The sequence below is a fragment of the Cyprinus carpio genome, chromosome B23 (assembly GCF_018340385.1).
Source record: "Cyprinus carpio isolate SPL01 chromosome B23, ASM1834038v1, whole genome shotgun sequence".
NCBI classification, from domain to species: Eukaryota; Metazoa; Chordata; class Actinopteri; order Cypriniformes; family Cyprinidae; genus Cyprinus; species Cyprinus carpio.
This window is the reverse complement of record NC_056619.1, coordinates 10,867,319-10,880,375: the sequence shown is the minus strand read 5'-3', so window position 1 is coordinate 10,880,375 and position 13,057 is coordinate 10,867,319. Positions and strand designations below refer to the sequence as shown.

Genomic DNA, 13,057 nt, shown 5'->3' with positions numbered 1-13,057 from the left:
ACTATTCAAGCCGTTCATGCCAGACTGGGGAGAGAGGTGTTGTAATAATGTAAAATATGTGAAAAATAATGTGTTTTTTGAACAACCTAGTATAGTACACCCCCAAAACCAAATCAAGACCTCGTAAAAGAGCATAATAGGACCCCTTTAAGCAATCAAAGCTACAATTTATTTAATTGCTCTGTGTGTACTCTCAATTACAATACACACGTATGATTAGCTCTAAAATACATCTGTCATCAGGTTTTTACAAATAAATCAGAAAAGTTATAACATGAAAAAAAGAATATTATTTTTCACGTTTTATATTAAAATTCTTACTTCATATAGCTTCTGTTGTGCAACACTCAGTGTAAGGCAAAGGGCTCTGCATGATAGGAATAAAACTGCTATTACTGAGATTAGACTTTGAAATTGTATTCATTGACATATCATTAAATAACACACTGTAACTCTTCACATTTAATCTCACTACATATGTATAAAGTCAACAGATTGGCATGGATAAGTTACATATGTGTAAATTTCTTCCTGATCATGATCAAGGTCGTGTCAAAGTGTGTGTGCGTGTGTGTGTGTGTCTCAAGGCTGCTGCTGATACTGGCTCTCTGTGGCAGTGTAAAAGTCCTCCAGTATACTCTGCAGGTACTCAAAGGTGGGCCTGTCCTCTGGCTTGTTCTTCCAGCATTCCAGCATGATGTCATAGAGCTCTTGAGGACAGGAGTCCAGACGCTGCATACGGTAACCTCTCTCCAGAGCACGGATCACCTCTGGATTTGTCATACCTAAACACACCATAAACACAGAGTTTCTAGCATCAGCTCTTACCAAAGCATAGCTGCTATTCAATTGAAAAACAAAGATTTTAAAAAATGCACTGTAAAACTAAGAAGAGAAATGTATTAAATATACTACTGTTATTTTACCGTAAAATATATTACTGTTACCGTAATAAAAGTTTGAAGTTGGTAAGAAGTTTTTGGAAAGGAATGAATACTTTTATTCAACAAGGATGCATTAAATTGATTTCTAATTTATATTCATTTTCTATTCATTAAATAATACTGACAAAACGTGTCACTGTTTCCATAAAAGTTGCGGCACAACTGTTTTCAACACTGATATTAATAAGAAATGTTTCTTGAGCAGCAAATCAGCATATTAGAATCATTTCTGAAGGATCATGTGACATTGACCCGGATGCTGAAAATTCACTGGTGCCGCCGTCACAGGAATACATTACATTTTAAAATATATTAAAATGCAATATAACAAATACAAAATATAAAAATACAAATAAATGATTTTAAAAACAATTATTTTAAATTGTAATGATTTTTCACAGTATTAATGTTTATAACATATTTGATCAAATAAATAAAGCATTGGTGAGGATAAGAGAAGTCTTTCGAAATTTTACCAACCCCAGACTTTTTAACAGTAGCATAAAGTGAGTTTGTTTCACTCAGTTATTACTGAGAAAGTTATGTGAACTCCACCAAGAAGAACTGAAACAGCTACTAGAATGTGTTATTGCTACTAGTTAATTCTAAGACATTTGTGTAGGTTTATTTGATGTGTCTAATTTTTTAATGGGTCATGATGGGCCTTTGTTTTTTATTTTGTACTGTTCTTCGAGGTCCACTTATAATGTTCTCAAGAATTTTGCATCAAAAAACATCATAATTTAGAAGTTATAGGCTATTTTCTGTCCTGTTTTTGACCTTTCTCATCAGGACACTCTGTGTGGCGGATTGTAGACTCGGAAGTAAATGCCCACTGCTGTGATTGGCTAACATTTGTGCATATTTGACAGCTTACATCCTTCACAGATGGATGCTATTGTGATTTAGGTTAAAAACGCATAAATACTCAGCACTTATCAAATGATAATAACAGATAAACAATAGTACCCACATAATAAAAACTAACACTTGTATGGTGCGAAATTAATGTCGGATCTAATATATATTCGGCATTTCAGTTACAATCTTTCTGAAGATCCTGAGTCTAATTGTGCCTTGTTTGTAAACAAATCTGCGGTAATATGAAGTGAACAAAAGACTAGTCTTAAAAAGTTAGTCCTCTAATTTTTTTTTCTTCAAGACTGGTCATACATTTTTTTAATTCAGTTATGAAAAGGTAGATTGTTCTTATTTGTATTGGAAAGGTAAGACTGGTTACCCCTTGTCAGCTACTAGTTGGTCAAACTAGCTCTTAAGACACAGTCTTAAAAGGGTGGCTAAGTTTATCCAACTGGCCCCAGGTTCTTGGGGTTTCTGACGTGGTCTAGAATTGTATTTTTATATCGTTTAGTTTCCGCGCAGACCTGCATTTGCCGCTTTTGTCATTTACCTACTACATGCACGAATCGGTGGGCGGGGCTAAACAGACAGTGATGTCTAAGCAGTCGTTGATCTTCTTTTGCGGAGGCGGTGCTTATCCACACTATTACATCATAGACTGGAACATTCCACAAGCTGTAATTTTGGCAGACTGCCTTCAATCTAAGCTGTTTTTAGACTTATGAGAAAGTTTTGCGTTCTGAAACTTACAGGATGTATTTATAGTACAATGACCTCTTATATCAAAAGATCAAGGGAATTCGTTTCTCAGTTCATGACTCCTTTACTGATTTTAACAAATTAAGTTTTATCTACACTTACAGTTAAGTAAAGCTTATAGTTTAATTTACTGTCAAGAAATATTAAATACATTTACATTACGCAGATATTTCTTTAATTTAACTGTTTGATAATGCAGCGACAATGATATGGCAGTTGATTTAAATCGAATTTTAAAAATACAAATTTTTAATTAACTTAACTTGTTGAGTTTTGAAAACAAAGTTAAATCAATGAAATAATAATTCAGAATCCTAGAAGTCATAGAGTTACAAAAACAAGTAGGCACAAATGGCACAGATTCCAGAGAATGACCTTTTAGCATATTCACAGTGCACTGTGGTGAACACTAACCTGGATACGGTGTGCGACCATAGCTAATGATTTCAGTGAGCAGAATGCCAAAGGACCAAACATCTGATTTAATGGTGAAGGAACCATAGTTTATGGCCTCTGGAGCGGTCCATTTTATGGGGAACTTTGCACCAGATCACAAAAAAAATATTAACATGACTTCCTCTGACAATAACCTATAAATAAACATGTATCCAGTTTACCAACTTAAATAAACTTGGTTTCTCAACGTTATTGTTGGCTGCATATCCCACTAACCTTCTCTGGCAGTGTATTCGTTGTCCTCTATGATACGGGCCAGTCCGAAATCAGCAATCTTACACACTAAACTCTTGTTGACCAGGATGTTGGCAGCACGAAGGTCTCTGTGAATGTAGTTTCTCTGCTCAATGTAAGCCATGCCTTCTGCTATCTGAAGTCAGAGAAAAAAATGTTTTAGTTACGTTTAATGATGTGCTTACGTGAGGTATGTGTAACTAATAGCAAGAGGTGTGATAAGCTTTAATGGTGTGTGTGTGTGCGTGTGTGTGTGGATCCTCTTATCGGTGAAGCCAGATTCACATCTGTCCTGTTAAGTGCTTGCAATTCTCTTCCTCTTTTCAACTAATGGTCGCACCCTTTTTTTTTTTGCAATTGCCACACACACTTGCATTCAAAATCCTCACTTGAAATGAAACATGTCATATCTCATAACTAATATTTCCTAATATATATTTTTGTATAACTTCATTATTACCTGATTCTGAATGTATATTGGTGGTATATATATATAAATATATGTTTTGAGAGAGGTTTCTTATGCTCACTAAGCCTCTTATGCTCAGTTGCATTTATTTGAACAAAACTACAGTAAAAATATAATAATGTGAATATTCTCACAATTTCAAATAGCTGTTTGAATATATTTAAAATATAATTTATTCCTGTGATGGTAAAGCTGAATTTTCAGCTTCATTACTCCAGTCTTCAGTGTCACATGATCCTTCAGAAATCATTCTAATATTTGATGCTCAAGATACATGTATTATAAGTTGAAAACAGTTTCATAGCTTAATGTTTTTTTATAAATGCAGTCTTTGTGAGCATAAGAGACTTCTTTTAAAATGTTTAATTATTTACTTTAAAGAGTGACAGGAAGTTAAAGTGACAGGAAGTTAAAGGAATTGATTGTCATGTTAATGGTGGATTCAATCCTGTCTCTCTCTCTCTCACACGCACACATACCTCTGTACACAAATATTACTGTCTGTCGGTTATCACATTTGAATATTAAAATCTACAAAGGCAAACCTGTCTTCCACATCAAGGGAACGTGACTCTGTATGTGGGAGGAAAGCACATGAACTGAACAAAGGAGATCTTCAGACGCCTCACCTGTGCTGAGAAGTCAATCAGTTTGGGCAACTGGACACGATTCCCTTCATCGCTTTTAATGAAGTCCAGTAAACTGCCTGTAAAACACAAGCACACAAACAGATAAATAACAGAAATATAAAGCCATGCTCTGCACAGTGGAGTCTGGAGTCACACACACCTTTCTCCATGAACTCTGTAATGATGTATATGGGCTCCTCTTTGGTGACCACAGCATTGAGACGGACCAGTTTGTCGTGCTGGAGGGATTTCATTAAGTTGGCCTCCATGAGGAAAGCTTCCACAGACATAGTGCCAGGCTTCATAGTCTTCACTGCCACTTTTGTGTGCTTGTTGTATGTTGCTGAGAAGCAAACAGAGATGAGTTATGCTGGAATTCTTCATTTTCATTACACCATTATTAGTCTCTGCTCCCTGCCCAAAGCCTGAAAGGACCTGAGAAACTGCTGGGTTTCAGACTGGGTTCAAGACCAGGTCAGTTTTTTAGGTACGGCTTCAGGTTTGTGTTTTTTCAGGTTTATAATTACTGAAAAGCTTAAAAATGTTGTGCGCATCTCCTAAACCTGAAGGCTCCTCTATAATTAATGAAAATATTTATTAATTATACAAAAAAATTTATATATATATGGGGGAAGTTGTGGCCTAGTGGTTAGAGAGTTTAACTCCTAACCCTAAGGTTGTGGGTTCGAGTCTCGGGCCGTCAATACCACGACTGAGGTGCCCTTGAGCAAGGCACCGAACCCCCAACTGCTCCCCGGGCACCGCAGCATAAATGGCTGCCCACTGATCCGGGTGTGTGTTCACGGTGTGTGTGTGTGTTCACTGCTGTGTGTGTGTGCACTCGGATGGGTTAAATGCAGAGCACCAATTCTGAGTATGGGTCACCATACTTGGCTGTGTGTCACATCACTTTTTTTCTCACTTTCACTTTCATATATATATATATATATATATATATATATATATATATATATATATATATATATATATATATATATATATATATAATTAAAAAATACACACACAATAATTATATTATATTATATTATATTATATTAGGTCCTATATTACCATCAGGTCTTCATCAGGTATATATTATATTATTTATATTATATTATATTATATTATATATCAGGTCCTATATTACCATCAGGTCTTCATCAGGCACCTTTATAATTAATGGAAAAAAAAATTATTACTGTAATAATAAGTTGTGATTGAATAACAGTGTCATTGTGATACATATATCAATAATGTAAATTTTGTGTATAATGTATTTTCAGTCCCACTTTATACTAGGTGCCCTTAACTACTATGTACTTACATTACAAATAAGTACAATGTACTTATTGTGTTCATATTGAATTGCAAAATACTTTTGCTGTTACTGAAGTGGGATACCAGTGAGGTTAGGGACAGGTTGGTGGTATGGGTAGGTTTAAGGATGGGTTAAGGTGTAAGGGATAGGTCAACAGTGTAATTATAAATGTACAATGTAAAAACAGGTATGTGCACAATAAATGCATTGTATCAAATGATTAATTTAAATGTAAGTACATCTCTTAATCCATTGTGTGGCCTTCTTGAGCATCAGTACGGTTTCACCTTTTGTAATAGTTATGCATGAATCCCTCAGTTGTCCTCAGTTTTAAAGTTGGATTTCAAAATCATACAGTCAGTGTTGGAAAGGTTTCAAATATGCAGAAGATGCTGGAAAACCAAAGAATGTGCAGGAGCTGGAGGATTTTTCTGAACTGCTCAGGACCAACAAGGGACTCATGAACAACTTGTTATATACTTAGCGTATTAATATAAAATGCCAATGCTTGGACACTTCAATCCCGACTTCTTAGAGTCATAACCAACCATTTTAGTTCTGTATTTTACCCTGGACAAATCTTTCAGATCCTTCTAAACAAACCATGCTGCACAGCAACAGTTTTTGGAGTAAGCAGACACATAAGAAATACATATTAAAGCAAGTCTTTCTTGTCTTACCCATCCAGACCTCTCCAAACTGGCCTGCTCCCAGACGTTTGTCCAGTTTGAGGGACTCACGTGGGATCTCCCAAGCATCTTTCTCCCAAGGTTTCTGAGGTTTGGGACTCAGACAGGGAACAGTGAGAGATTGGCACAACCCATCGCTCTGCTCTGTAGATGCAAATTTATACAGTTTGTTATAAACCAGCTAGTCGTTGTAAACCAGCTGAGTAAACAATCCTTCATGAAAAAGGTTGGTAAAGATCAAATATGTATATTTTCCTGTGAAATGTGTCCAGATATTTGCATTTTTTATTGTACTTACTCTTGTAGTGGCTGACCAGATCCTGCAGGGTGTTGAAGGTGTTACGAGGAGAAATATAGAAACCGCCATTATCCAGCGTGCGGATCTTATAATGCTTCACAGTGTCTCCTGTTCGGTCGCAGTCTCTGACAGACAGAGAGTAGCTTCCTGAGGGGGGAGATACAGATGTTTTTAAGGGCAGATAAGAATCTGGTAGATGTGTAGCTGAAGTAAAAATATTACCGCTATTTTAAAAAAAACACTAATGCTTCAGAATTACACTCCTTGCATAAAACCCTTCAGCTTTAACACTGTGCTGAACGTACCCTTGGTGGTTTCACTGTCTCTGATCATAAAAGATCCTATTTTGTTTCCAGATGCCAGCAGCTGTCTCTCTGCATCCTTTCTGCTGACACCTTTAAAAAACCACCTGTAGACATACACATAAATAGATTAAAAATTATGTGAAAATACCATAAACGTTTAAAAGTAAGGCTGTTTATTTAAAAACAGTAATATTGTAAAATTGTGAATTTTCTATTTTAATATATTTTAAAATGTAATTTATTTCTGTGTTGCCAATTTGGTGAAACATTTCTTAATATTATCAATGTTGAATATTTTTGTGGAAACTGTACATTTTTTCTTTTTTTCAGAATTCTTTAAAGTAAAAAAAAAAGCATTTATTTGAAATATTTTGCAACATTTTACCTCTTTACTGTCACTTTTGATAAATTTAATGGGTCATATTATATTATATTATATTAAACAATCGTATTATTATATGTGACAATGGAACACAAAACTGGAATCTGAGGGTGCAAAAAAATCTAAATATTGAGAAAATCGCCCTTACAGTTGTCCAAATGAAGTTCTTAGCAATGCATATTATTTATCAAAAATTCAGTTTTGATATATTTACGGTAGGAGTATCTTCATGGAACATGATCTTCACTTAATATCCTAATGATTTTTGGCATTTTGATCCATACAATGTATTGTTGCCTATTGCTACAAATATACCCAAGCTACTTATGACTGGTTTTGTGGTCCAGGATCACATATTATAAACAACCTTTACTGAGAGATCAATGGCACCACTACAAATGTACACAAACTATATTTACTCACTCTTCAGTTTCCAGAGTATCCTTGGCAACATAGTTACTGGGGATGAAGCCCTCCTGACCAGTGCTAATAGATGCTGCTTTCCACCATTCACCTGACCTAAACACATCAATCAATGAATCAATCAGTCATTCAATCAGTCAGTCAAAGAAATGAGATACTGCATGTTAAATCCTCATTCAGAATGACAGGTTTACTTACTCCTGAAGGATTCTGAGTCTGTCTCCTTTCTTGAAGCCCAGGTCACCTTCATGCATAGCTTCATAGTCATACAGAGCTATGGCAATGTTCTCTGAAGCTAAAGGCAAATGGAATCTTTAGTGTGAAAGAGCTGTAATCACACATTCACTATGGTTCTGAGTAAGAAACAGACTGGCGTCACATAATAACAACACTTGCTGTGAGTTTATCACGATTCCAACAGGGTACAACGGTTTTAAAGTGTGCATACTTTTTATACAGCGATTAAGGTTGAGAATTAATAGCAGGCGTATGCACTGGCTGTGCTGCAGCACACATTGAGGTTGAATGAAATGCATGTGGAAAACCTCAAAACAAGCTACTTTTTCGTGTTTACGACACATTTAACACCACATCACTGAACGTTTTACTCTTGCTCACGAGGTCAACCATATGAGTTGAAATGTGTATTTTTTAAGTATTTCACTATTAAAAAAAAAAAAAAACACTAACATTCTGAACGAGACATCCTGCCTATTTACTAGAAATCAAAGACAATTTCACTTACTATCTTGCCCAGGAGCTGGGTTGGAGGTGCTTCTGTTCTGTAGATGGTAGAAGAGGTGCAGTATTTAAAACAACAAACTAGACATTTCAGTTCTCTTTTCTGAGCACAAAAACAGACCTCTCTGAGGCAGTCTTTCAAATAGAGGATATCTGTTTAAATAAATAAAAATTTCAAGCTCTTTTTAAGGTCATTATGTAAATCAGGTAGCAGCAGCTAGAAGCACAAGCACAGAGCGGTGCTGTTACTGTTAACTGAAACTATTAAAAATTATGCTTTCAGTCATTGGAATAAAGCTGAAATGAAATAAAACACTCTATTAAATAAAAAACCAAAAAATACTAATGTTGAATTAAGTAAATCTAAAGAGAAGTATTAAATTATAATAATAATAATAATAACATTTAAAAAGAACTAAAACCTGGACAAAATTCTAATTCAAAATATTATATATAACATTTTATTAATATATGCAAAGTCAACATGATCATAAAGCTGAGACTACGCTGTCTCTCAGACTTAGAGAAGTTCAGTATCTGAAGTCACGAAATGTGCTGAAACAGCCAGTTCTGATGGTTTAGCGCAACTCAGCACTTTTCAGTGAGGAATAACCCTGAAAAGATGTCTTCTCAATTTAATCAGAAATTCCAGAATGCTTCTACTTACAGCTTTGGAGCCTGCCGTTGGGTCTTTGGTGTAATGTGCTGTCTGGTTGCGACTGTCATCGCTGCCCACTGATTTCCCAATAGGATCCTGCTCTGGTTTGGTCCCCACACAGCCCATGTTGAGACCTGAAGATTTAACAACAGAAGACACTAATGCAGGTTGTCCTTGTACTAACAACAAAACATTTCCAGAAATAGAAAATATGCAAAACATGGGCTGTTCTGAGTTCCCACTACACAACTGTTATTTTTGATGCTCGAAAAGCATGTATGGAACAGATTATGATGGAAAAATGTCTGTAATGTGCCATATATGACTCAAATTGTATTAAATGCCACGTTTTTGGCCTACTGTACAACAACATGATACTTCTGATTGGTATTTCCAATATTAGGAGTCAGACATAAATAAACATGATTTCCCAAAATCACTGTAAGCCTGTGTAGATTGTAGAGACCCTTGGTGCCATTGGTTACTACAGTTGGAGTATGACTCTTTTGGGAAATGTAACCTTTAACGATAAATGTAGTGAAAGTCAAAATAACCGGTTTCTCGCACTGACTTCCACGTTGTAGGCTGCAGTTCTCTCTCGCCTGTGGTTTTGTCATTAACTCGCTCACACATGCACATGCGGAAGCTGCTCAGTGGAAACTGTGGTTGGTTAAGGCCTAATGTTCAAAGCTGATTCAAATCAGCTAGCCTTAACACCCTAACACTTTTCTGAGAGCGTAGCAGAAATTCATCAACCAAAACGTAAAGAACTGCCTCCCATCAAAAATAGATTCCAACTTGGTCGATTGTTGGAAGAGAAAAGCTACTTTTTCCTCACTTTTGAACGACAGGTGAGCGGAAACCGCATGTTTCTGAGCTCTTTGGCCTCTTTGTGGCTATCGCCTAAGAATAAAGGACCTTCGACTTGCATCTCTTGTCATGAGAGCGCAGTGCAGGTTCATGCTTCATTTCATGCATGATAATGAACTTATTCACTCTTAATCTGGATGTGCATGACCCTACACAAAACCCCAACCAAAACACCAAAATTTATTATCAATGGTCAGTCTGTTTGTTCTGAAGATAACCAAGATAAAGAAGTAAATTATAGAAATGTCACTGGAGAGTCCAATCAGCTGAACACTGAATCGTAATTCAAGAACTGCTAAAGTTGCGTCCTTCAGTAGATGCAATGAGTTTGAGAAATATGTGGCGCATTAAAAACTTGTTTCCTGTAGCTTGTTCACCCATGTTCTGCTTTCTCTTTATATGAAGTTGTTTCGAATGCTTTTTTAGTCTCACTGGCTGACTCTAATGGGATCAGGTCCGTTGTGAAAAACAAGTGCATTGAATTTTATTAAATGTACACCTGTAGTATACGTCAAAGTATATTTTAAATATTTAAATAATGTAATATTACTGCAATAAAGGCTACTGAAGAGCGAGTACACTTGTATGACAATGGTTCCTTTAAAAAGTGCACTCTGTAATAATGTTACATTTTTAACATTATTAATGTTAAATGTCAATGTTTTACTTTAAAGTCTGAATAAATACACTAACATACTAAAGCACTTAATTTGTGGGGGGGGGGGGGGTTCTTAAGGCTTGACAGTACTTCAAGCATAATTTAAAGACAATAGAATTATGAAATTACACACAGTATAAAGACTTAAATCCTATTTATGTGGTTCAAAAAAGTTTAATAAATTTAATAAACATTCAAACTATGATTACATTTTCATTCGATTGCAAATAACATGCTGATGTCTGAAAACATAACTTGACATTTTGTCCTGTTTTTTTATTTTTTATGTTTTTTACATAATAATGGAATGGTATACTAAAGTAGTTCTTTTCACAGAGGAGCTGATGTTCTGGTAGTCTCCTCTCAACCTGCTTAATTGCTGGCTTGAACACAGGTACATTTCCTTCTTCCTACTCCGAATCCGATAACTGATCATACCCGGAGGAAATTTTCAGATTTGCCTTTCGACAGTGTCACCCATCCCATGCAACCCAAAGATTATTTTGTTCCCCAAAGCTGAGAGGAACCACCTCCACTTTTCCCACAGTAGTGCAGGGAGACTCAGAACTACAGCTCTTTTCATTTAACCACACATGCAAATGTGGGATGTGTCAGTTCCACCTTCCTTGTCAGGACTCTCTCATTGTTATTTGTTTTCTGTCCCAGAACTGGAGAGTTGCAAACTGTCAGAAAACACCAAAGCTGACTGACTGACAGGTCTGACTGACAGCAGGCCAACAGCCAATAGAGAAACGTGAAATATTACTGTAAAGAGTGCTTTTGAGTGTCCTTTTACATGAGAAGATGGATCCTCAGAGGAGGAAGAGAAATATTTAAATGTGACCTCTGATATTATGTTCTCTAAAACTATACTGAACTATGGAAGTACCAGTATAACTAAAGTTAAAGCATAATATTACTTCAAAGAAACATGCGGGTTCCTCAAAAAATGCGGGTTCCTGTGTTACAAAAAAAAAAAAAAAAAAAAAAAAAAAAGTAACCTACTGGATTTGACACAGTGCCATTCTTTACAAATGAATCCAAATAAACAATTCAGTAAAAGAATAAACAGCTAGGCCTAAATCGTGATGAAATATGGGTCTGATGAAATAGATGCTCATGACAAAAATTTTAAGTAGACATATTAAAATAATTTTAAATGTTAATATTAGGGCTATTTAAGTTAAGTGAATATGTATGAAACCTCGTTTTAAAAAACGTACATTGAAAACCAAAAGTCCAAGTCGTTTAATTACCAAAATAATATTAACAATAAACCTTACCAAGTAATAACTCTAAGAAGGTATGTAAAAAAAATATATATATTTTAAGCGAACTTACCACTTAAAATGCAATCCAGAAGAAAAGTATATTTCTTTATTCACAAAATCTCGCTAGTTAACCGAGATGTAGAAATGTTTAAGCCGCTTCACACCGGCTCCTCCATCACACTGATGCGCTTCTGTGTTCCAGTAAGTGAGAGTCTCGCGCTGTACTGTCCAAGAGGAAGTTATGTTTCAAAAACTACTGAGATGCCTTCCTAGGGTACAGTTTAGAACACCAGGGGCGCTCCGAGTCAGATCAGCTCATATATACACATTGAACCCATCCGATTCATAACGAGCTGATAATCGCAAAAAATAAAAATAAATAAATAAATCAAGCTCCTATAACGGGTGAAATGTTGTCTAGGTAGGGAACTGAGTGAGTATTGAGACACACCCTGTAGTCAGAGGAAATCTGTCACAAATATTCCGCTTCAATATCCGCATGTCCTTTACACGCAATAGTCTTCGAACAACACTGTGAAACCAGGGTATTTTGTGTTAAGGTTGCAAAAAAGCTGTTTACAACCCTTTGCAATGTCACCACTTCTGAGATAAAAAATAAATAATAATAAATAAATAAATAAATAAATACCTTCAGTCTAAGTATCATTCAAATTTTGACAAATAATAAGAGCGATTTCAATATACAAGTGATGATAAAGTTAAAATAAAAGGGAAAAATGTAACAAAATATTAATTATTATTTAGACAAAATTTGCTTGAGAACAGATTAGAAGAGCGAGCTGAGTGTAACTTTAGTGCATAACCACAGACAGAAACACACAGATGTATTATTGGATTGGAAACAGACAAACAAACAGTTGGTCTGGCCTCACAGTTACATAAGGACAGAATTATCCCCTATGGTGAGATTAAACACCCTCTTCTTTTGAAAGAGACAGAGAAAGAAACATAATAAACAAGCAAATATATAAATCTACCCCTTCTTTAAAACAACTTACGCAAATACTTATAAGAGAGAACAGAAATCGGACAGCTAGGAATATTAAACAAAACATATATGTGCATGGATCA

The 13,057-nt window shown here is 35.5% G+C and overlaps 1 protein-coding gene across 1 annotated transcript; it reads right to left on the bottom strand.

Annotated features, from left to right (window-relative positions):
• Positions 1-152: 152 nt before the first annotated feature.
• hck (HCK proto-oncogene, Src family tyrosine kinase) lies at positions 153-12,206 on the bottom strand. Its single transcript, XM_042750089.1, has 13 exons — positions 12,036-12,206; positions 9,176-9,300; positions 8,513-8,549; positions 7,966-8,062; positions 7,768-7,863; positions 6,963-7,066; positions 6,658-6,804; positions 6,351-6,503; positions 4,513-4,695; positions 4,353-4,429; positions 3,237-3,390; positions 2,979-3,110; positions 153-785 (listed from the first exon to the last, which is right to left on the bottom strand). Exons 2-13 carry the CDS (start codon positions 9,290-9,292, stop codon positions 583-585), a joined length of 1,500 nt encoding a protein of 499 aa, XP_042606023.1. The 5' UTR covers positions 9,293-9,300; positions 12,036-12,206; the 3' UTR covers positions 153-582.
• Positions 12,207-13,057: the final 851 nt, after the last annotated feature.